The 26,416-nt window shown below is 35.5% G+C and overlaps 1 protein-coding gene across 4 annotated transcripts in view; it reads right to left on the minus strand.

Annotated features, from left to right (window-relative positions):
* Nucleotides 1-8,635: 8,635 nt before the first annotated feature.
* The window catches only part of ACVR2A (activin A receptor type 2A), a 64,171-nt gene continuing 46,390 nt past the window's right edge, over nucleotides 8,636-26,416 (minus strand). For 3 of the 4 annotated variants that reach the window (XM_087710702.1, XM_087710696.1, XM_087710717.1), the window contains 7 exons: nucleotides 21,422-21,565; nucleotides 20,147-20,290; nucleotides 19,351-19,496; nucleotides 17,539-17,653; nucleotides 16,832-16,970; nucleotides 15,537-15,667; nucleotides 8,636-12,545 (listed from right to left, as the gene is read on the minus strand). In XM_087710702.1, the coding sequence (XP_087566828.1) occupies nucleotides 12,351-12,545; nucleotides 15,537-15,667; nucleotides 16,832-16,970; nucleotides 17,539-17,653; nucleotides 19,351-19,496; nucleotides 20,147-20,290; nucleotides 21,422-21,565 (1,014 nt within the window). In that variant the 3' untranslated portion in view covers nucleotides 8,636-12,350. Of the gene's footprint in view, nucleotides 12,546-15,536; nucleotides 15,668-16,831; nucleotides 16,971-17,538; nucleotides 17,654-19,350; nucleotides 19,497-20,146; nucleotides 20,291-21,421; nucleotides 21,566-24,259; nucleotides 24,284-26,416 lie in introns of all 4 variants that reach the window. The other variant, XM_087710710.1, reaches the window with a different exon arrangement.

Raw genomic sequence — 26,416 nt, forward strand, 5'->3', positions numbered from 1 at the left:
CTCCTGTTCCTAGTTATTTGTGCCTGACAGTCATCACATGACCCTGCCTGATTTTACAACCCTATTGCCATGGTTGTTAAATGAATCCAATTTCCTGTTTGCTGCAACAGCCATAAATTTAATGACCAGTAGTCATGAATCATCTTTTTTATAATTTATATTTTTTTCTTTAACATCCAAAAGTGCTTAGTGAACAGTGTATTGTCTGGGTCAATATACTTTACTCAAAATTCTAATAACGATAGTACCATTTAAATATATATAATCATTATCTTAATCTTTCAACTTCTAACGTTTGTGAATACATAGTAATTATAATATGTTCTATTATATTTCAGAATACATAATACTATTTTCCCAATTTCTACTTTCTTCTAACACTTAACAAAATAACCACCATGTTAAAAAATATTCTATATCTAACCATCATCTCTTACCCTTTTTAGAATTTCAACTTTTATTAACTTTTTGGTGAGTCATAAGTAATTTTTTTTAGCATTGTCATAACTTTGAACAGTTGCTAAACAAATGGTTGTAAGTAGAGACTGGTAAAGGAAACATAGTCATAGGTAACTAGTTAGGCAGGTTTTGTCTGTTATGGACCCTTTTGTCACATCTGGATTAGGCTTGTTACACAGGTCTGCAACTAAAAAGCTGTTTGATTATTTTCATCTAATTTCTATGTATTTTGGTGTGCTGAAAACATAAAATATTGAAAAAACTCCTAGACGTCATGATTTGCCACAACATGCAAAATTGTCTTCAAATTTATCATTTTTTAAAAATTTTGGTATTTTTTTATATTATGGGTTTTTAATCAAATTTACTATTAATTACTATTAATTCACATGTGCATTTAAGATATAAAATGCCAAAAAAACCTTAAAGGGTTTGTCTGAGTTATGTAAAAAAAATATAGCACTGTAAATCTGAGGGTCAGCAATATATACATAACCTAAGCAAGTTTTAAGTCTGTGCTTCTAATGGTAGAAGGGGTTAATCTTTCCTGAAGAATCCAGTAGGAAGGAGACACAGGGCAGATAGCAGCATCTTCGGTCAGTGCAGGAGGCATGGCAAGCACTATGACGTCTCATGTACAGACACAGAGCTGCTTTCTTGCATGTCACATTTGTGCACGAATCATCAGGTTCTTGGTTCTAGGCTCTTCACACTTTTTCATCACAATTCATGTTAGCTTGTCATTCTTCAGTTATGGCTCCGTGAAAGTATTAATTCGCCAGACAATTTCTGTTTCATCTGTGGTGAATATACAGTGTTGAAGCAACAGCAGAATATTACAGACTTTATGAAAAAAGTATACTTTGCATACTTTGGACTAAATATTGGAGATCAAGATAAAGTTTGGGCGCCTCATAAAGTGTGCAAACGGTGTGTTGAGGACCTCCAAAACTGGTTCAAGGGTAAGAAAAAATCTTATGGGATTCCTATGGTATGGCAAGAGTAAAAGAACCATAGGGATGACTGTTACTTTTGTTCATGCAATGTGAACGGGTTTAATTCCAAATGGAAGCATTCCATTTCATACCCCAATCTTCACTCAGCAATTTGTCCCATCCCCCATGGCACAGATATACCAGTACCCAAGCCCCCTGCTACCTTGGAAGAGATACGTAGTTCTGATGAAGGTGAAATCATACCTGAACCAGATGATGAATCAAGTACTGACTTTGAAGATGATACAAGACCAAAATTGTTTTTTCAGGAGGAGATGAATGATTTTGGTAAGAGACTTGAATCTTCCCAAAGATGCCGCTGAGTTACTCGGATCAAGGCTGAAAAGCAGGAATTTATTGTTGCCAGGAGTGTCGTGGTTCAAACATCGTGAAAAGGAGTTTGTTCCTTACTTCACCCAGGAAGACAAGTTGGTTTGTTGCATCGATGTCGAAGGTCTGATGGGTCAATTTAAAATCCAATATGATTCAGAGCAATGGCGTCTTTTTATAGATTCTTCAAAAAGAAGTCTCAAAGCAGTTTTACTCCACAACGATTTTTACGCTTCCATACCTGTAGGTCATTCCGTACACTTGAAGGAAACCTACAAGAACTTGGAATTGGTTCTTCGTAAACTTAAATATGAAGACCATGGTTGGCAAGTGTGTGGGGACTTGAAGGTCTTGTGCATGCTGCTCGGGCAACAAGCTGGGCATACCAAATACCCTTGTTTTCGTGTCTATGGGACAGTTGAGACCGACAAAATCACTGGACCAAGAAGAGTTGGCAGCCGAGGGTGCTAACAGTCAGTGAAAAAAATGTCCTCCAAGAAACTGGTTTCCCCATAAAGTTCTTTAACTTCAACTCCCATAAAGTTCTTCTACCACCTCTCCACATAAAATTGGGATTGATGAAGCAATTCGTAAAAAGACTTCCAAGAGATGGAGAATGCTTCAAATACTTGGTCACCAAGTTTCCATGCCTGTCGGAGGCAAAATTGAAGGAAGGTGTGTTCGTCAGACCAGACATTAGAAGGCTTATAGTTGAGCAGAGTTTGTCAATACCATGACGGATCCTCAAAAAGAAGGGTGGTTGCATTTAAAGAAGTAGTACAGAAATTTTTAGGCGATAACAAAGATCCTCACTACAAAAAGATCGTCGGAAGAATGCTGAAAGCATTTCAAGCTTTAGGTTGCCTGATGAGTTTGAAAGTGCATTTCCTCCAGTCCCACCTTGACTACTTTCCTGAAAATTTGGGAGCTGTGAGTGAGGAACAAGGTGAACAATTCCACCAAGACATTAAAGAGATAGAAAGGAGATACCAGGGAAAATGGAGCATTACAATGATGGCAGACTACTGTTGGATGCTTCAGAGACATTCCAGATGCTACTCACAAGCGTAAATGCACCAAGAGGAGCCTCACAAGGAAGAAGAATCTAGTTTAGATTCTAGTAGGTGAGCTCATTTCAGTTCAAAAAAGGATTTTCATGAAAATATAGTAATAAAACTTTAATTTTATAAGTCTATTTTCATTTATTTTGAGGTATTGCCTTATTTAACATAGTTGCCTAAATTGTCAGGAAACGTGATGTCCTATGACAAAATGGAGGTCATTTTCGGATTCAGCGCACCAAAAAACATAGATTACGTGGAATAACCAAAACAGCTCCCCCCAAAAAATTTTTTGTAGACCTGTGTTACCTTTAAAATTTTACAGTCTCCTAGGAACTAGCTAAAAGGAAATAGTAGAACTGTTTCTCATTAGCTATTGAATGAAACTAGCATAATATTTTGAGACCAACAGATATATTGGGAAGATATTGGACACTCGCAACAGATGTCGTGAAAAGGAGGAAGGCAATTCTAGCCACCAAATGGATGTGATGAACAGTCACAAATACACCTTTGAACATAAACCAAATGAAGGTTTTTTTAATTGCATCTCTCCCAAAGGTGCTTTTTCAAGAGGCAATTGGGCTTTGTTTTTTCTCTGAAGACATTTTGCTTCTCATCAACAGAGCTGAAGAAGCTTCTTGGATGAAAAGTGGCATATTTTCTTTCTTTTTTAAAAAAAGTTTTTATTGAGTAAACTTTAAAAACGTTGGACATAGTGCAATGTTTCTGGCATAGTCATTTTCATGGAGTTTTTTGATCAACAATAACAGTTTGTATCCATTACATAGGATGTTAAGCCCCTTCACGGCTCTTAACAAACAGCAAGACGAATAAACTTAAAAGGAACTTTCTTTATCAGTTCTCAGCTCAGACTGGCTTCGAGCCCAAAAATAACATAAATACAGTCTCGAACGAGAGAACAGAATGAAAACAAAACAACTCTTGCAAGCAATGCACTTTTCCAAGTGTAGCCTTGAATCAGGGTTACAGGAAACACCAAAGCACTTATCCAAGTGTATCAAGCAATGTTGTACGCATGAAGGAACGTTGACTCCTGCGACTAGGGCGTGGCAGCATCCGTCCTTTTATCTCCAAACCTGCCCCTAACAAGCCCCAGCTGCATAATGAATCTTGTATCCCGAAAAGACTCACAGCAGACATCTGCTGAGTCACAACACATAGGTATGTGTGGTCAAATTATCTACACATTAATCCCTTTCATGATATAGTTACTATCAGTACATATACATATCCAATTCCTACATTTCGTACAATATTAATACCATATTTTCCAATTCTTATCTGTGTTTCTCTGTCCCGACTTTTTTCCCCTCGTTTCTAACCATCAATACCATTTGTCCTAGATTTCGTGGTATCCCATCTCACCCTTGTCTTTGAGTTCTAGAGTCAGCCTGTCCATTTCTGCGCATGTCAGTCTTCTTTATTATTTCTTGTTCTAGGGGATCTCTTGTTTTCCCAGTTTTGTGTGAAGACCAATCTTGCTGCTATTAAGATGTGCAACATTAAATATAATCCACTTTTGCTATATTTTTCTTTTATAATCCCTAACAGAAATAGTTCTGGCCTCAACTCTATCCTTTGATTTAACATCTCTTCCAATCACTTTCTTGTCTGGTGCCAAAAGGCCCTGGCTTCCAAGCACTCCCACCACATATGGTAAAAGGTTCCTAGCACAGCATTGCAATTCCAACATCGTGGCAATAAGTTTTTATTAATTTTGGCTGATCTTGTGGGTGGGATGTGCCACCTATAGAACATCTTGTATAAGTTTTCTTTATACAAGGTGGCTAGGGTTAACTTCCTATTTCTTTCCCATAAGTCTTGCCAATTGTCCAAATCTATATTCTAAAATTCCTACTCCATGCTAGCATAGTTTCCTTTACCTGCTCTTCCACCATTGTGTATTCCATTGTATTGTATTGATATTTTGTAATCATTTTCTTCTCTTCACCTAATAAAATTTTATCTAATTCTGTGGATTCTTTCTTGATGTCCCATTCTTTTTTGTCTTTTACATATTGTGCCTGAACTTGTAGATAAGCCCACCATTCTAGTTCTAATCTTTCCTTGTATAATTCTTTTCTAGATTTTAATTCACCTCTTTCATTTAGTGTATCCTTGTATGTAATTACTTTCCCTAGATTAATAAAATTCTGATGTTTCCAAAGCCGATAACCAATCTGGAATTTCCATGTAATTTTGATTCTTATCCATACATCAAGTAGAGCTTGTCTTATATGATGCCTGTGGAAGTACTGATGAGCCTTGTGTTTTCCATCCCATAGGAAGGCATGCCACCTCATTTGAATACCATGGCTTTCCAGCACTAATAGCCTTCTATTTTTTAGTCCTATCCAATCTCTCACCCATGTTAAAGCTGCTGCTTGGTAGTATCTTCCCCAGTTGGGCAGTCCAAATTCTCCTTTTCTTGAAATCCTGTAAGAGTTTCAGTTTGATTTTAGGTCTCTTTCCTTGCCAGATAAATTTTAGATACCGATTTATTCAAATTTCTGAAATACTGTTTCTTCAATCTTATTGGTATATTTTGGAATAAAAAAGTATTTTGGGTAAGATGTTCATTTTGACTGTGGCTATTCCCCCCATAAGGGAAAGTTGCAAATTTTTTCCATCGTTCCAAATCCACCTTAATTTGGTCAAATAGTTTGTTATAATTATCTACTTTGAGTGTCACACATCTTGCTGTTAATTGTATTCCTAAATATCTCACCAACCAATTCATTTTTGTCTAATTGTCATATTTTTTGCTAACATTTTAGTTTTTTCTTTATTTACCCTCAGACCAGCTGCTTCCCCATATTTTCCCAGTACTTATATTAGCCTCATACCAGATCACAGTGGTTCTTCCATAATAAACACCTGCAAAAGCTTGCAACTTAAATAATTCCTTTTTGATTTCTAGACGATTAATTTGTTCATCTTTCCAAATTATCCTAGATCTCCAATGTTAATACAAATAATAATGGTGATAGTGGGCACCCTTGCCTTATGTCTTTTTGGATTTTAAAGCTCTGTGTTGTTTCCCCATTAATTACCACTCTGGCCAGAAAAGTGGCATGTTTTTAAAGAAAACCCAGAAAGTCCAGTTGCCTCTTGAAAAAGCACCTTTGGGACAACCATGACCTGGATAATTGAGAATCTCCATTCACATACTTTCTACCCTTTTTTTTTTTCCTGAACACATAATCACCACTCTAAAATATTGCATTGTCACTGCCTGGAATTTTGACTTCATTTCTTTCAATGTTGCTTTAAGACCTTTTTTTTTCTTTTTAAGAATTCATAGATCAGGGAATATTGACAGGTATAAAGTGCTAAGGAAAATCAAGATATTTCATTGCTGCCACTTTGCTAGAATCTTGAGGAGAAAAATTCAAAGTTATTTTCCAAATGCATTCATGGAATGAGACTACCAAGATTGTTATAGGATGCTTGTTTTTAAGCAACTTTGCAGTTTCTACCAAGTATAATGTTGCAAGCAAAGCATTCCATTATAAATGAAAATTGATGGTCTGAAAATCTTTGCAATGTATCTCTGGTGAACTTCAAATATACTATAGTCTGCAGCAGGAAGGTCATTCCGTGTGTGTGTTTGTGTGTGTGTGTGTCCATATGCACCGGAGATACCATGTTATATATTTTTTTACCTATCCCTTGCTTATTGCCCCCTTTTGAATTTCCTTTCAATGCTATTTAGTAAATCTATATCACAAGCATAAATGAAATGACTACTGTATATAATGGGTTGTTGATCTTTTTTTGTTGAATTGCTTAACCAAATTAATTTACTATTAACTAACAAGTATCTCCTGAAAATTTTTAAGGCCTAGTGAGATAAAGTAACTATGTCCATAATTCAAGGAAGTAAAAAAAATATATCAGAATTCAATTACACATGAAAGGTTTACCTGATGCTTGTTACGTCCCTGTTTTTCCATGTTTATCATTACAATATTAGCTTGTTGCTTTAACAACAGGCTTATTCAGCCAATAGTTATGCAGCCAATAAAGATCCTGTGGTGGTGCAGTGGTTTGAATGTAGCATTGCAAGCTAACTCCGCTCACAGCGGCAGTTCAATCCTGATGGGGCTCAAGGTTGACTCATCCTTCCATCCTTCCGAGGTTGATGAAATGAGGACCCAGATTGTTGGGGGCAATAGGATAACATTTGTAAACTGCTTAAAGAGGGCTGTAAAGCACTGTGAAGAGGTATATAACTCAAAGTGCTATTGCTATCCTGAATATGTTAATTATCATAATTATAAAAGAATTTAAATCCATAGAATTGTACTTATAAAACTCTTCTTCAAGCAAGAATTGGGGAAATAAGTGTGTATAGTTCACACATGCATTTTGTGATATAAAGTTGAATAGGCAACATCACACTCGTTATATGATTATTTGCTGCTACTTAAGTTACTGCTTTGTGTGCTATTTTCTTGGAAAACCTGTGAAATAAAGTTTCAAACAATCATAGACTTTTGTCAGAATAAGAAAACTAAATTGAGTTATCATTGAAACTTGGTATAGAGTGGGCATTGGCTACTTGCCATCAGATTAATCAGTAAAAATTAAACCATTCTCCTCCTGTAAATGAGATGTTACTTTTCCTCTTACCAAAGAAAGGGAGTGAAAAAGAGTAAGGTGACAAACCTGATCCCATTTGTGGCCGTATCAGGATTTTGTTTGCCCTTTGGGGGCTGGGATAGGTGTGGCCTGGTCATCACAGCCCCAGGACATGGGACAACTCGGTGTATCGTGGGATGGATTTGGCCCACTGGCTGCGTATGACAGATCTGATCTACAGCATGGAGGGTTCCAACCTTTTGTCTGGCCTAGGCTGTATTGAGTGAAGATGAATTGTCTTGAGTCACTTATATAAAATATACAATGCATATAAATCACATATTAATGCTAAGTTTGCAATTTTGTGCGGCCACATTACTTGTTGTCCAGGGCTGCATGCAACCCGTGGGTTGTGGGTTGGATACGTCTGATCTAATGTTTTTCACAGCATGCACAAATAGCCCATGCCCTTTTGAAGATTGCTAAATTGGGGCTCTTAGTTGCCCAGGTTAGCATGTAAAATAGGGAAAAATAATACTTGTAATTGTTCAACAGTATCTATAAGTCCTGGGCTTCCTTGAAGCCCCACATTTGGAAGATAAGTGATAATTTGGACCTCATCCTTAAAACAAGCAGTATATTTATATACCTTTTCATATAAACTAATGTACACTGAGGATCACATGAATTGACCTACATAGTTTGCAATTTTTAGATGTTTATCAGAACTATCAAGATTTTTAAAGTTCAATTATATCAAAAAACAAAAAGAATGGAGAATTTCTTTACATACATTATTTAATTCCTGATTTCCCATAAGATGTAATTCCCTCAGTAGCACTTTCTGTATCTGTTTTGCTCTGGGTGATGTACACTCTACTTCTGCAGGGCAAATGTGATTGTAAAGAGTTGCTGCTAATATTGTCCAAATTAATTCATTTCTACTATAAAGATATTTTCCGTTTTAATTATTCCTAGTAGCCAAAAAAAAAAAAAAAAATTGAAATGCTGCTCTTAAGACTTTCCTTCTGCCAAAGAACATTTCATTTGTGATTGCTGAAATACAATTATAATTCACTGTTTCCAAATTGGCAAAACAAAATCTGAGAAAAATAACCATTCTTATGTGCAATATAAAAGATACTTCATTTTAAAGAACGAATCAGAATAGTGTACAAGTCATAGTAGTCACTTAATTTTTTATTCATTGTTCTGTGGGAATAGGGAAAGAGAAGCATACATTTATACAATATTTCACAATCACTTTTATTCAAGATGGGGTTATTCTTAAATACTTGCCGAAAAATAGCAAGAGCAATTTGACAGTAGTACAACAACCTGTGCCCAGAACACTGACAAGTACCGAGTAAAGCTAAAATAATTGCTTACCAATATTTTGAGAGGTAACATCTTATATGGGCTTGAGTGTGCATTAAAAAAAAAGTACTGCTGGTTGAATATATTGAGGTAAATGGTGTTCCAACAAGGATACTATTTTTATTCCTTGTTCGTAATCCTGTACATAGCTTGCAGAATTTTATACCAAATATTCCTAATAAAAATGCATTAAAAAGTTTAAAAAGAGAATTGGAAAAAGGTCAACCAATCAGTCACCTCACTTTGTTAAACTACGATCAGCAATTTTATTCTGTAGAACAGTAGTATGAACACTATTTATTACTACTACATCTGATTACACCTTAGTTATGCAAGAGCTACTCCACATGGATTTTGCTATCAAAGAAAGTATAAAGTTGTGTATTTTAATCCAGACGCATTTTCAGAATACCACCATGAATGAGAACACTAGGTCAAAGAACTCCAACAATTACGAGGCACAATCTGTTCCAAAAATGCTAAGGTATATTTAGCGACTGTACAAAGAGTAGTCATGCATCATGTGATATAAAGTTCTTTGCATCTAACACAAACTGAAAAGGTATTGCAAAGTTTAGACTTTAAAGTTGTTCACAAAACTGATCAGTTAAATCCTGCGGCAATTATATGGCAACCAACTAAGTAGTCACAGGCAAACCAAAGGACAATGAAAGCTCGAGTCTCAGCCCGGGCTTTCCTTCACAAGTCAAAGATACAAGGTAAATCACCAGAACTGGCCAGATCAATACAAGCTGTATGGTTCAAGTACAAAAAGCAACAACAGCCACAATATCTGCCAGAAAGCAGAGCACTTTTCCTAGCTCAGACATTAATGGGTTAATTCCTAGGATAGATCTTGGCTTAAGCATTTTTGAGAAAGAACCGTCCACCTTTAAATTTTCCAAACAAAGAAGTCACAATTCCGTGTGAGACTATTTTGGTGGATTTTTATTTTTTGGCAGTTTGGTGGATTTTAATAATTTCACAGATTCTACCACAAAAAAAGTTTTCTGATGAGAGGCATCTTGAAAAGCCATGTCTAGTTAGGGGGAAGCAAGGAAGGGAAGTTTTGGGAATTTTTTTTTTTAAAAAAATCTTCTCACGTAGACATGGTTCTGGCTTGATTGTCAGTTTTGATATTTCCCCTATATGATCTGCAATTTCAAATGCATTTGCAAAAAACTTACGTGAAAAGGTCTTATTTGGCTTGAGTCATATTGATGGAAGCCTATTTGATATTTTTTTAAAAACCTCTCTATAAAGCTGTGGTGGGAGATTTGCCACCAAGAATGATGTTTGTAGGCATGTGCTTTTAAAAATGAACACTGATAAAAGTTTACATTTTCCTAGTATGAATATTTTCATTTTGAGGGGAAAAAACTATATGTGCCAATTGTTCCTATTAATTTTAATGCTGTTGCAAATCAACCCCTACAAGTAGAATCAAGCAAATCATCTTTTATTCAAAAATACATCTGAAGAACAAATACTGAGTTTGCTAACAAAAGTAGCAAGTTATGCCCAGCAACATCCATAATCAAATTATGGCATCAAATTTGGTAACTATGAGACCAAAACATGTCTCTATAGAGTATGCCAGTTTGTGGAGGAGAAATCCTCTAATACTTGTCTCTGTTTAGAACCTGATATCGAAAATCTTGCTTATAATTATTTCTTCTACATTTTCGCAGACCGGTACAAACTTAAAAAAAAAAAAATCTCACTGTGATTTCATAAATCTTGAAAATGACATTCACAGTGAACACTTAACTATGACCACCTTTTCCCTTATAAATCTAATGTATTATTTAAATATAAAACTGCCTAGAATCTGATAATACTGGCTACTGTTGGTTCAGTACTTTCGTTTTGAGAATTCCCTTTGGCTTGTATACATACACACTATTCAAATGATCGTAGTGTATTATTACTGCCTTTTAAAAGTACTTTGGCACCTGCCTACTTTCTGCCCCTTTTGCTAGAGTGTTCTTAATGGATGGGCTCCACATCATCAATCCCTATAACTCCTTCAATTCAGTAGTTCAAAGTTTTCTCTCTCTAGACTGCTACATTATCATTTCCATTGAAATAACTGCAAATGTTAGTAAGCTTTTTTTTAAAGAAAGTCTGTATTTTTAATTTTTTTGTGATCACAAGTTAAACCTATGTATCACTGATCAATGTTCCTCTGACAAGCCGGCACAAAAAAAAGAAAAAAGAAATCAAGTGATGTGAAAGGACAAAAAGGCAACAGATATAAAATGTGTGGAGTTCAAGGTCATGAAGCTTCCTGAGGTGATCCTGAAACAACAACACAGTGGAAATAGAGTTATGTCCAAGGCTGGACCCACACACTGGGTGGTTGGAAACATTCCCCCTGCCACCTCTTTCCAACAGCAGCCCCCCACCCCCAAATAGCTGGAGGAGTTTCTGAACCCCTTTTGCACGGGGCAGGGGCTGGGTTGCTGGAGAGGGAAATGGAACGAAGGGTAGCTTCCATCATCTTGTTGCATGTGTCTCTGGATCAACCCACTGTGTCGTGTTTAGTAAAATAGAAAATAACACTAGACAAAATATACATGAAACAGCAAAAAGCTTCTTTGAAAGAATTAATGTTAAGAGCTTTTCAGTGCCATAGCTCAATAAAATAATAATAATAAAAAAATCATGCTTAAATTTTCAAATTCCCATCAGACACAGCAAACCTAAATATTTAGTAAAATAAATGTATACACTATTTCGGGAACTGGAGATAAAGCTTTTAACTAATTGGGGAACTCGAAGTTGAAAAGGCAATACATTTTTTACACATAAGCTAGAACAAGGAAAGACTAACACACCATTTTAGGAATGGCCATGGCCTGTTGGCATGAAGCACAGCTTATAACCTTTAAAAAATACACCATGGATTTTTTTTAATGCATCATTTACAAAATCTGGATCAATTTATTATTTCAGTTTTATTAGTGTTGTCAATTTAGCATAGGTGGAACTGAGGTATACCTTGTTGAGGGAGGTTAAGTAATGCTTGGAAGCCTTTTTGCTAGATCCCACTTTGATTACATAGAACAGCAGCACACTAAACATTCACAAGCTGTGTCATATTGGCATTACAATAGTCATTTATATAAACACAACAGCAAATGCAATAAAAACAAGTTACCCTTTTTCTTAAATCTGAAATGAAATGTCTGATTTAAAAAAAATAGCAGTAGTTCATTTTAAGGAATTAGTCTGACATGTTAAGAAATACAATGTCAGTTTTTAAAATGTCTGACAAGCCGAGATAGGTCCATGTTCTTCAGGTACGTTTAACATTATCTTGCCATTTTCTCCGGCATATGCAGTACGTCTTCTGGATCCAAGTCTGGAGAAGGACGAAGAGGAATCTTCCTACTGACACTTCAGAGACGGACTTACCATTATTTCATGCTGAAAATGACTGACCAGAAATAGGCCAGTTGACTTGGCAGTTCCAGTGCTGAGTCTTATTGGTCAAGAAGAGTGACCGCTGCTACTATCATAGACTAGATTCTTTGGGAGGAAAATCCACATTTGTCACCATGGTGACCACAGTCACAATGTCTTCTGTTGTTATAATGTTTGTCAGTCTTTTCATTTGGATAATCCTTTCCTCTACGCAGCCTGCTGATAATCGAGCTTCTGCATCATGATCCCAACACTCTTCTATTGTTTCACAGAGCATTGCCATTCCCTAAAAATAACAAGATATGGATACGGTTTTGGAAGTCTTATACAACAGGACAGAATATAAAAACACAATCCTGAAGCATCTAAGTTTTAATCCAAATTAAAACAAAAGGAATAAAACATCTGGTGATATTAACACCTTCTATGTGACCTTGGCATTGAGGAACGGCAGCAAATGCCTAAATCTGAACTCTAGAATCAATTTAGAATGAGAAAAGTTTCAAGATCATATATACTTACTGTTTATCTGCCTTAGCTATCAGCCCAAGTATATAACTTAGACTCATGATTGTTACCTTTCTAACACCGGTTCCTGTATATCTGAAAAGCTGCTATGATATTGTTTCAGTTTCTCCTCCTTTTCAAAAGTTGATGCAATTTCAAATTAGGATTTTGAAACAAAGGTTGACCCTCTTCTTCCGTCTGCCAGGAGACTTTTTTTAATCTAGTTACATTTTTTTTTAAAAATTCCTTCCAATCTTGCAGACTGGCTAGAATGGTGTAGGATTTAAATGGGGTCAGATGGGGGAGGGGAGGAGAAGACAGATTGTCTATGCAAATACAGTTGAAACATGAGACAGATTAAAAGAACTTTATCAGCTAGCAACTGTGAGATGACAGAAAACCATCCTGTTGTTGAGAGCCTCTCAGATTGCCTGAAACCTTTTGATATATGTCATTTTAGCAATCTCTCTCAATTGTGTTTATAGAGTTTTCCTAAAAAGGTCACTGAAGCCTGCCATGGGATGTCCTGGGAGGCTGAAATGCTCTGATATTAATTTCTCCTTGTTTTGAGTACAAATGAGGAAAAAACACTTTTGCAGACAATTTCCATGCCATTCAAATAATAGCCTGTAACCATGGCAAATATATCAGCTATCCTATTTTTATAGGTGAAAGACAAATAAGAAATAAGTATTGAGTCCTGTTAAATCTCAGAAAGGGTGGAAATTTAATCTGCATTAAATGCTTTCTTACCTTTTTTTTTTTTGGACAATCCAATGTTTACCACCTCAAACAGAAGCAGTGCAAAACTAAAGTGAAACAGTAATAAAACACCTCAAGGATCTTATCTTAGTCTATCCTGAACGATTGAATTTCTACCCAATGTAAAAAAGACTAGAAAAATGATTTGGTTGCAAAAATATAATTTTGGAACCACACTACATATGAAAAAATTCTGTTTTCAACTGTCTTGTAATATTTAGGGCATATCAATTATATTATGTTATGCAGATATCTGAAGTGAAACTGGAGGAATGAAAGTTAAACTGGGGGAATGAAAGTTAAACTGGAGGAATGAAAGTTAAAGGAGCCAAGGTGGCGCAGCGGTTAGAGTGCAGTACTGCAGGCTACTTCAGCTGACTGCTAGCTGCAGTTCAAATCTTACTGGCTCAGGGTTGACTCAGCCTTTCATCCTTCCAAGGTGGGTAAAATGAGGAGCCAGATTGTTGGAGGCAATATGCTAACTCTGTAAACCGCTTAGAGAGCGCTGTAAAAGCACTATGAAGCTGTATATAAGTCTAAGTGCTATTGCTATATTGCTTTTGCTAAATTAGGATCTCTTTCCTAGGTGTAGACTAGAGAATGTGAATCAAAATTTTCTTCAGAACAATTTTGATTTCTATTTATAAAATCTATGTTCAAACTTAACACTGAAGTACATAGAAATGTGTCGTGCTAGAACATATTAACCTATATGTTAACACAGTGTATTAAACTGGATTGATATTAATATAAAACAGCTCCTCTCACATTTGGTGATTGCAAATATTATTAACTTTTTGCTAAATAGTAAAATAAAAATCTAAATGAGAATATTATTTCCAATATTTGGAACTTCGTTTAGACCTTTTTTGTACTTTGATCTCTGCAATTCCAACTGCTCTTAAGAGAATTCAGCTGTTGAGTTTTCCTCTTTTGTAGAACAGCTTTTAATGAAGGTGCACTGAAAGGAAGATCTTCCCATAATTCAAAAGGTTACCTTAAAGCATGGGTATCAAACTTGCGGTATCATGTTGCCGTATCGTGATGTTTTTTCCCTTTGCGGAGCTAGGGTGGGCATGGCCTGCATGTGATGCATCTGGCCCACAGCCGCCAGTTTAAGACCCCTGCCTTAAGATAACAGAATCACCATTCTAGAAAATTCCATAGCTTTGCTTCTTCGAGGTCTTGTTTCAAAGAATACAAGAAGAATATCTTTTGGGATCAGAAGTATTCTTGGACCCAAAAGACTGAATCACCTCCCATTCTGCCAAAGTACCTTTCACTGATAGCAAAGCTACAGGAATTAATGGGGAGAGGTAGCACAAACCACTGGGAGAAATAGGGGAGGGGTATACCTAAAAGGCCCCTCTTCATACTTCTTGTAGAGTTTGGCATATCATAGAAGGAAGCAGCTTTCCCCAATTCCAATTCTTCCTACCCATGCAAGACTGAAGCACAGATAGACTTGCTGGATTATATGAATATTTTAAAAAACATAATATTTTTAACGGCATGATATTGAAGTTCAATTTCTCAATTGGATTTTAAATGTATTTTTATAGGTTAAAATTTTTTATTTTCTGAAGAAAAGTTTCAGTACAGATAGGTCTCGACTTACAACCACAATTCAGCCCAAATCTTTTGTTGCTAACTGAAATATTTGCTAAGTGAATTTTGCCTTATTTTACCACCTTTTGTGCCACAGTTGTTAAATGAATCACTGCAGTTGTTAAGTTAATAACATGGCTGTTAAGTGAATCTGGCTTTCCCATTGACTTTGGTTATAAGAAGGTCACAAAAGGTGATCACGGGACATTGCAACCGTCATAAATATGAGTCAGCTGCCATCTGAATTTTCATCACGTGACTATGAGACTACTGCAGCGATTATAAGTGTGAACAACGGTCAGAAGTCACATTTTTCAATGCCATTGTAACTTTGAACGGTCACTAAAGAACTGTTTGAAGTCAAGGACTACCTGAACTGGCAACATTATTTGTTACTTACAGCATGTTTCTGCCAACACTCTCTCAGAACAGGCCTCTTCTTTTTATGTACCACAACCTCCTGCATATCTTCCAGAGAAGGATGCTGACCCACTTCTTCCTCAAAAGGTAACATATACTCATCCACGGGTCCTGCATTGTAGGAAAATGATGATGATGATGATGATGATAATAATAATACATTACATAAATTCTGTTAACCACTAGTTTTATGCTGATCAGGTTAAGAGACTAGAATGAAATCTGGTAGCTGGTTTATGACTGTCCAAATTCATTATATTGCTCAAGGGTCAGATAATGGGACACATCCAGTATATTTTATTTTTTCCCCTGTAAGTCAGATCTAGGCTTCTAAAGCATAGTTTCCAAGTCCCAAATCAATCTTCAATGGTTGTACAATAACAGATCTACATACAATTGTTTTTGAAAGTATGATGAACTCTGATAAAAGTAGCACAAATATTCAGCACAGTGAGTTATTCAAAGTATTAGAAGAATGAACTCAATTGTAATTATAATTCTTGAAATAGCCATCTGTGAACTCATTTTTCACATCTGTGAATTTTTCCAAAAAAATTCAAAACTAAATATTTGACACTTGTCTCATATATATCATCTGGCTATTAGGTCTGGCTCCTGAACCGTTAAAGTTCCTAGGACTACTACATGAGATCTAAAGGAACTGATAAGGCCACCCAACGGTAAGAACAATGAGGAGACTGGTTGGATGAATTAACAGATTACTTGTGTAGCTGCAATTACAGTAAAATAAGGAATCATGTTTTCTGTGATTCACGTAAATTCCCAGGAAGCTTTTTACTTAAAGGATATTGTGATCATTGCAAGTGATCAGGGACAACTCATCTTCCAAAAGTTGCATTTCTCTGGGTATAAAATACTATCTATGAAGTTGAATGAACATGTGAGGCTGTGCATATATAATTACCCAGCATAGTTCTGGTAAGGGATATTATGGAGGAAGTCTGCAGTGAGGACACACTGTATGGAGAGCTAGCAAAGCAGCATGCAGTGAACTAATTTCCTTCTTAGATTTTTTTATTGTTTCTTTTGGTATTGTTTCTCTCTATGTGTCTATTGGTGCAGCTGAGCTAAGATGCTAACAGTTTCCCAGTTGAAACTGTGGTTGAGTATGTCTCTATGTTGTGAAATTAAAGAGATTTCATTGAGCCTTCTGACTGCTAGTTCGTGTTCTTGGATGTGATCAACTACTCTTCTACCTATCTGTCCTACATAGTGGCCCCTAAAGGTCTTATACTCTCAGTGTCAACTACTTACCATCTGATGCTGTACATCGTGATGCCAATTCCCACAGTACTAATCCCATTGCATACATGTCTATTCTCAAAAATGCATCTCGCTGGAAGTTTATAGCACCTTCTAATACTTCAGGAGCCATGTATCTTCGGGTACCAACCTTGAAAATAAGAATAATCATTAGGCTTACAAACATGCAAATTCAAACTAATTAGATCTCACCATACATTCTAGAGAAATAATAAGTAACAATGTCAAAATCACTTGGTACTTAGAATTTGGAGTCCTATAAGTTGTTTTGGAATAGCTTGCTAACAAAACAAAAAATACACTGAACAATATTTCTTAAAGAAGTAGGTAGCCTTTGAAACATTACCTATTAAAAAAAGCATTAAAAATCTCTTGATACAAATAGTTTCAATAGCTTTCATTATTTTGAAATGGCCAAGGAACTAAAGAGAGTGAGAATTATTAGCAACATCTCAAATTTAACATGGAGATGTGCTTTCAATGATCAAAGTTTGCATTCACAGCCTACAGGAGTCACATTGCAAAGTAAATACAAAGCACAAACTCTAAGACATGACAGTTTCATACTCAGTAATAATTTGTCGTCTTGTCCTACTCTTTTGTAATGTAAAATGTTTATAACACCATGTTATAAACTGTACCTATGAGATTATGATCTGCTACTAGCCATCTTAATATTTATTTTCATTTAAACTTACTTGACCATGGGTATCACCAGCTGACTTCCCAGCCTCAAATTTTAAAGCAAGTCCAAAATCAGCGATACATGCCGTAAGATTATTTTTCAATAACACATTTTTGCTCTTGATGTCCCTTGAAAAAAAATGAAGTACAAAATTGAAAACTGCCATATTTAAAAGTGATCAGAATAATAATTGAACATGTTAACTGACAGTATAATTTATTCTTTGATTATAGCTGCAGAGATGAAGAAATTTTGGCTTGGTAACTGGGCATAAAGTACAATTTACAATTAAAACAATGACCATTACCATTCACACAGATATACCACTCGACCAGAGCGCTTAGGCAATGGAGGAAAAGATGCAAAAGACTAACTAAAAAGACTTACCTAATTAGATATGTAATTTGAACCTCTAATGCTGCCTCTTATAAAATAACAATAGGATGCAAAATACCCTTCTCTACAATGCTATGTGGAGAAGGAAATATGAGTAGAAAAGTGATTTCTCTATTGTTATTTTGAGGTTGCTGCTGCATTTAGGCAGAACCATGATTACTCTCTTCCTGACATGAATAAAGTAACAGATAATTTTTGCAGGACAAACAGAGTGGTGGAACCCCTTGCAAAACCCAAACTTTCAAAGGAAATGGTCTATGTCCTCTCCACAGACTGGCAAAAAAAAAAGGGGGGGGGTATTTTCTTTTCCAAAGCCACACATGTACAGGAAAGCAAAGGACCCGGACTGCAATATATGTCTCATAGATAAAACAAGTGGTATATTGAAGTTTTATATATAAATATAAACCAATAAGTAAATCATGTACTTGTGTTGTACATGCTACTGCAGTATTACAACACTTTCTTTAATCAAGGTGGAGGGGGGGGGGCAAAAACTAAGAAGTATAGAGATGTATTTCAAATAGAAAGTCAGTTATCGGTTTTGCTTCACACACTACAAGAATTGAGAAGAGGCCAGAAAATTGTGAAAAGATTGTACAATAAAGAATAAGTGCTATAACCCTTCATTGTCCCAACTACCTATGTGAATGACATCTGAATAGGAGTCAGTCAAAGTCTGTATTGTTTTCTAATGTGCTACTACATTGTTTCTATAATCAAAACTGTGGTACATATTGATTTTACATTCTGATCACTGATTATTGTGAGGTGGCGCAGTGGTTAAATGCAGCACTGCAGGCTACTTCAGCTGACTGCAGTTCTGCAGTTCGGTTGTTCAAATCTCACCGGCTCAGAGTTGACTCAGCCTTCCATCCTTCCGAGGTGGGTAAAATGAGGACCCGGATTGTTGTTGGGGGCAATATGCTGACTCTGTAAACCGCTTAGAGAGGGCTGAAAGCCCTATGAAGCGGTATATAAGTCTAACTGCTATTGCTATTCTTACTTCTACAAACTGGATTGCATCCACGCTTCAATATAGCAGAGCTCTGGTTTTGACAAGACTGTTCCCAACTCTTCTACCTTGGAAGTACCTAAAAGGCTGCCCTGAAGGACTGGAAAAGAGTCCACACGAACATGGGATGACTACTGTACCTGGGAAAGCAATTAAAAACCAGAGCTACAGCCCTTTTCCCTTAGATTCTAGCTTTCTCTATTCCTTGTCATACAATTGGACTGAGATACATTATAATGTGGCTCATCAAGGAAGAATCCAACACTTTTTAAACCTCTTACAATTAACTATTGTAAAGATCAGATGATAGATAGATAGATAGATAGATAGATAGATAGATAGATAGATAGATAGATAGATAGATAGATAGATAGATAGATAGATAGGAGGGGGTGAGGGTTTTGGGGGGGATACCTGTGGGATATAGCTGGTTTATGCCCTTCTTTTAGACCAGGGATATCTTCATGAAGGTAAGCCAAACCTCTTGCCATAGTTTCAGCTATATGACAGAGTTCATTCCATGAAACTATATTAGCCTTCAGGAAGTCAGTAAGTGAACCCTAAAAAATAATAATTTTTATTTATAAATATTATTTTTCACTTTGCATCACATCAATAAAGTTACATGACGTATTTAACTAAAATTTTAGAACTAGGAATATCCCATTTGCTATTCTAGAACCTGGGATATCTAAATTTTATTGAAATGTTCCTGTGATCTGAGCTTGGAGGGGAAGAATGACAATACAAGGATAGGTTTCACACACTGATACTAACTTAAAAAAGAATTCAAAGTAATATTATCATTACCATTATAGAAATAATTCAGTGGGCATCGTTTTAAACATGTGGGAGGACAATGTTTAAGGAGTTTGGAACTACAGGAGGTTACCTAGTATTATGCCATCATAACAGACAATGGCAATTTTTTCTGTCTCTTGATTTTCCTCCCTCCCCACCTCAAAAAGTTTTACAGGTGGACATGGAAGACCACCTCTGGAAAGCAAATTACTCCCATCCATACTATGAAAAATGGTCTGAAATCACTGCCTTTATGTTGAATTCTTCCCCTTTAGAATTTAACATTGATCTTAAAAATAAATCTAGTAAAAATCTGCCTCAAAATCTGCTTCCCTTGGAAAATATTCTATTTGTACACAATGAAAAGTTCTAATAGTTATCACATGAACTATCACAACAAAGTCATCACCTTTTCATGAAACGCTGTTATTAGCCACAAGTCAACATCAATACTAGTGCCTCGTTTCTCAGCACCAATGAACTGCAGTATATTTTCATGCTTCATTCCTGGCAAGCTGTATATTTCATATTCATTTTGCCATGATTCTTTATCCTGAACAAAAAGAATCATATTAATATATTTAAAAAATATTAAATGTCTTGTTTACATATTCAAAATCATGTCAAATAATCAAAATCATATCTGATTTGCTATGAAATGTGCCCAAATGCATGGGATGATTGCGCCCCCCCCCCCCCCCCGCAAAAGGAGAATACACACGTCTTGGTTTTAGTTTGGTTTGGCAAATTCACATTAACAGAGAACTCTTGCTTCTAGCAATTTCTGCACAAATCTTTAGAAATCTTGTCAAATGGATTATTAAATTGAGGCCAGACAAGTTTAGATAATTCTCTTAGATCAACAGCTAATAATATTTGGCAAGCAAGTTCTCTGGAATAAAGATAAGGATTTTTCTTGATTTGCTTCATCAAATAAATATAGACAACAAAGTGAGGTTAACAATTCAATTAAGTTCATCTGACAGTAAGACAGAATTAAATCAGAAATTTTCTTTTTCTTTATCTCATTATTTCTCCCAAGATTCTAGAATATTTTTCATGATTCTGGTAAATAGCTGGCACATAATTCATAAACAGAAATAGCAATGTTTAAATAAAGATTATAATTATGTATTTCTTATTATAGGTTTTTTTATTATGGACCTCTCTGTTCCACAGGGGGAGAAAGAAAGGGAGGAAAACTCAATCATAGGTCAGGCACAGGACAATGTAATGGCTGTAATGGCAATCACAAAACTCAGGGATGTTGCAAGAATTGTAAATGGGCCACAAAGTTATTTTTTCAGCACCATCATAACTTCAAACAATTGCTAAATAGAATAGTTGGTGAGGACTACCTTTATTGGTGTGAGACTGTAAACAAATGATCTGATTTGAACTTATTTTGATAAAAAGAACCCCCTGGTTTTTATTAGTATTTAAATCCAAAATGGATTTACAAATGGAATTATTTCTTCACCCATCAGGATGGATGACTCTGGATCATTAAAGATATTCTTTATTTCGTTTCAGATTTTACTTGGTCTCAAAATCACTGGAATGTTTTATTAAGCAATCCTATGACATTTAGACATTTTGAGTCATCATCTGATTTCCTTGTTATAACAATATTTTTAAAAACATTTGGAACATTTGATAGTACAATATTTGATTGTTCGTATACCTGCACTGGGAATATTTTCACAGCAACGTATTCATTTAACAACTGAGCTTTCCAGACACAGCCAAATCTTCCTCTAGCTTTGATCTCTAGTAACTGCAATGGCTTTAGGCCCATCAATGGTGATGGAGGTGGTGGTCCAGGGTCCTAAAAACAGTAACAGTCAACAAAAGTTCATTTGTTTAGTATAATCTCATTCACCAAGTCAAAGACAACAGTTTAGGAAGCAAATTATATCAACAAAACAGAATGCAAAAAAAAATGTTAATGTCTTGCAATTTTTAAAATTAATTTTCAATTTTTTCTCAGCAAAAATGAAATGAATAAATCTAACACTTAAATTGTACGGTCCCAAACAAAGGCATGCATACAAAATATGGAAGGAATTAAATGACTTGAAACTAACTCAATATCTTAAATCTCTACATATGGCCAATAGAATACAGTTTTTGCAACATATATGTACTAAACTTTTATGAAAAACACTTTACCTAAATGAAGAAACTGCAAAAAAAAGTTATTAAATACTCTATTTTTAATAGAATTATAATTCTTGCATAGGAAATCTATAAGCTTCATGCAGCCTGTGGTATAGGCGCACATACAGAATTCCTGAGGATCCATTCCTACTTTACCAACCCAGCTATTGACCCAATATCATATGAAAGATGGGGAAATCAGTTTTTCTAGTTAGGAACTACTTAACTTTATTAGCATTTATTTATTGTAAGCATTACAAGAAAGGTTTAAAGTAATCTATTATGGCAATGCTGATTGGGATTTGAAAGGTACTTATGTGTGATTATATTTCCTGGTCCTCATTACTTCATCTACTTGGATGAATATTAAAGCATCTATAGAATGTGAACAAGAGTGAAGTGAACTATGATGAACTGGCTTCAGTTATAAGTTACAAGTATCAGGGTATGATATAAACTTAGGATAAACTAATTTAGTATAATTACAGAATGATATGCTTCCCTTTGTAACAAATAAATTATTCTAAAGATACATATTTCTATATTTCTTGCTTGAAAATAGGATGAGAAATCTTTCTTACCCAGAAATTTTATACATATGCTTTGGTGTAACAATGGGTGGATTGGGTAGCACAGATCAAAAGAAGTGATAAATAGCTTTATAATCACATGATAATAAACTTTACAACAAAGGAATCAGTTTTTAATCTATGTGGATCCTTCATGCAACATAATTAAAATATTATGAGGATTAATTTTTATTATACACAGGAAAGGGACAAAAAGTGTATATTTTCATTAGTCTTCAATCACAAGGGAGGGATAAAATTACATTTTGCTTCTCACACTCACTGAAGAGTGCCACTTTTCTTCCCCTGCCCCTCCCGCTTTTATATAAGCTATCTAATCAGGCTGAAATGTTGCCTCCTTTTGTCTTTTTTCCCCTAAGCACATTACTATATTACTTATACAAGTAGCCCTTGATTAACAATGGTAAACAATGGAGCTTGAATTTCCATTGTTAAGTGAGGATCCTAGGTTGTTTAGAAAGTCTCATGCAGCTAGCTAGCAAGCAGGCTGGCAGGAATGGCAGAGCAGGGCTGGCTCCTGCCAGGTTTATGGGTGGCTTGTGTGGCACTCAGTGGCTACTGCCAGGTAACTTAGTGGAGCAACATACAGCCTTCTGTTCCAGTTTCAATGGTGTCTCAGTCATTAAATGAGGTGGTTGCTATATGAAACATCAAATTTTAACTTCAATTTTCCTTTGCTTTACATATTTGCAAAGGTTAAAAATGTGAGGATTGCCTGCAGTTACTTTTTCATGACATTGTAACCTAAAATAATCATTAAATGAGGCAGGAGCCTTAATCCTGCCTATGCCGATTTAGTCCCACCATTCCAAATAGTAATGTAAAATGGTAGTAGAAAAAAATGTATTTAACAAAGCAACAAAACAAAAAGTACCGTGTTTCCCCAAAAATAAGACAGGGTTTTATTTTCTTTTGACCTCCGAAATAAGCGCTTGGCCTTATTTTCAGAAAGATCTTATTATTTTTGAGGTGCAGGAGGCAGCGAGCGTGGTCACCTCATGGCTGCTGCTGTATTGCAATATTTTCGGGGAAGTGCTTATTTTAGTGCATGCGCTCAAAAGCCCAATCTGGGCTTATTATCCGGGGAGATCTTATTTTCAGGGAAACAGGGTATTAAATGAATACTGCTCCGGATACAACAGGCTGCCTGATGAATTCCACATATGCAGTGGGTCTTCAAGATCTGGTTCCTAAAAGGAAATCTATCATGTCTATCACTTCCGATTTTAAGGAAACACTCAAAAACAGAGTAATACAGCATGCAGATTTGCTATTTAATATCCCAGAATATTTTCAGGTCCTTAATTGTGCATGAAGTAACTCTCTGAACCTTACAAATGTATTATATTTTGAGACAGAGAGAACTGATTTTGAAACAACAAAAAATAATTGGATGTAAAAACCTTTATCATTCAAATTTCCAAAGCAAAATGCAAAATATTTTCTCTTGCATATGCAGATTCTTCATCTTAACAGACATCCCATAACTGTTATGAAGAGATTTTTATGCCAATTTGTTTATATGAGTTCCAGTATCACATGAATATACTAGGCACTGTATTAGATTTTTCTACTCAAGCTAATGGAGTATCACAAAGTTTGCTATAATAGGCCATCAAATTGTTTTTTGATGCTGACATGTTATACTGAAAATCCAATAAATAAAGAATCAAATACTTTGGATGCAAATAAACATATTTTTCAAATGTTATTCCTATAGGCAATTTGTAACTCCACAAATGTATGACTATAAATAAATCGGTGCATCTTACCTCTATCATTATATGAAAGGCATGCTTGTAAAAAAACACACACAGGCAAAAGGGAATTATTTCATATAGTACAAAGCAGATATAAGTGCATCTTAGGAAAAGTGAAAGTCATAATTAAGTAAGTTATAAAATTCAGCCTGCATTAGATTCTCAAATGTGTAGTTCATTGACCTTTTTTGACAATAAAAGATAGCAATAGTGTTTATTATATCTGTAACTGACTTATTTGAACATTAAACGTTTTGTAACCAAATGCTTAAAACAGTACGGAAGCTTTCAAAAACTGATTTCCATAAGTATAAGTAGTTAGAAGGAGCAGAGAAATGTAGTAATTTAGTTATTAAGATATTGGTTATTTTTTAAACAAAGTAACTGTGCATAAAATATAAGTTGGTACATTACACAAGAGGGCAGTGTTGCATCATCTAACCTACAAACTACAAAGCATAACAGTGAAACAAAACATGTTACTCTCATCCTAATCTTACTTTGTTAATATTTTGGTAGCAAATTAATTCTAGAAATATCACCCTTCCTTCCTTTTGATCAGCTACTTTCATTTGGAAATATCAGTATATAAATTAACATTTAATTAACTTTTATTCTAACACTAAAAAACCTCAATTTTTTTTAAAAAAAGCAGAGGCAAGCCTTATTAGAATATGCAAAATTATTTACTGATAAATTGAGAGAAATGATTTATAAACTAATATAAAATTCACTAAAAACCAATAGCAAAAAGACAAGGAGGCAGGATTGGGAGAAGAAATGTGTTTCATCAACATTCATACCACCCTGTGATTCTACCCTCACAGCCTCTCTACTACCTAAGTTCTAAGTGTACTTCTTTCCCAGATGAAAACTATTCAGGCAAATAATTACACTGCTGTCACCGCCTTTTCTAGAACAGAGTCCTGGCTAAACAGAAAATCTCCCTTCCCTTCCTCTTAAAAAATGCCTCTAGATTTTCCTTTTAAATCAACAAGGTAGTCATCAAGAAAGAAGGATTTTTATTTTAATAAAAACAGTAGGTACTTTCAAAGAACAGTTGGATACAGCACCTTGCATAAGGCAGAGATCTGTGTTTCAAATCCAGTGTTTACTGATTCGCAAACACTCAAAGCAAACAAAAATATAGACAACTGGAAAAAAATGCAAAAATACTTCCTAATGATGTGTGCCTCACTGAGCAGAAATTAAGATAAGGGGATGGGGTGGGAAAAATCATTGCTTATATGATAAATATTCCATGTCAGCCTTACTACTGTAGTTTGTATTCTTCCAAGACGCTAATAAATAGCAAAGAAACTCCTGATATTCTCTTCTCTTGAATCTCCTCCTCCCAAATAAAAAACATTTTAAAGGTCCAACCAGATAGCCAACGGGTAACTCAAAATGAGGAGTTTCCTTAATCCATTATATTAACACTAACTGTGCAAAATCAGAAATCTTCAGCTTTATAAAGGTAGTCTGATGAGGAAAAATATACAACATGAGAGAAAGAAATCCTCCTTTACTTCACATGTACAAACATCTGGATTAAAATACGTCAATTTTTTTCTAATGATTCATATTGGTAATGGGATTACATAAATAACTGAAACAATATTGACCATATAATAAACTGTCCTGACAGCAAAGCCTATGCAAATTCTTCAGAAATAGAAGCTGGCAACGTACTGCACTGCATTCAAAGGACTTTGAATCATATGTGACCACAGCTTTTGTCCGGTTTCGTGACCCGTCGAAAGGGCGAACGACAAAATCGCGCCCGACTAAACCGCGGCAACAACAGCCAGCGCGGAGAAAGAAGGGCGCTTTAAATAGCGCGTTGAAAGAAGAGCCGATTCAACTTAAGGTAAGGGTTAGGTTTAGGTTTAGGGTTAGGTTTAGGATTAGGTTTAGGGTTAGGTTTAGGGGTTAAGTTTAGGTTTAGGGTTTACAGCGTGCTTCTGTCTCCGCGCTGTTGTCGCCCTGTTGATGATGTCAGCGACGCGGTTTAGTTGGGCGTGGTTTTGTCGTTCGCCCTTTTGTCGGTGAACCGTCCAGTTTGCATGGCTGCTTTGAAAGCTACTCCCAACCAAGCTTTATTCATATATGCTTGCCAGTTTGCGAAGTAAAATAGTTACACCAGGCTATATTGGGCAGGAGCAGTTT

This window comes from Thamnophis sirtalis, unplaced genomic scaffold, assembly GCF_051295495.1.
Source record: "Thamnophis sirtalis isolate CommonGarterSnake01/CBP01778 unplaced genomic scaffold, rThaSir2_p1.2 scaffold_1, whole genome shotgun sequence".
NCBI lineage: Eukaryota > Metazoa > Chordata > Lepidosauria > Squamata > Natricidae > Thamnophis > Thamnophis sirtalis.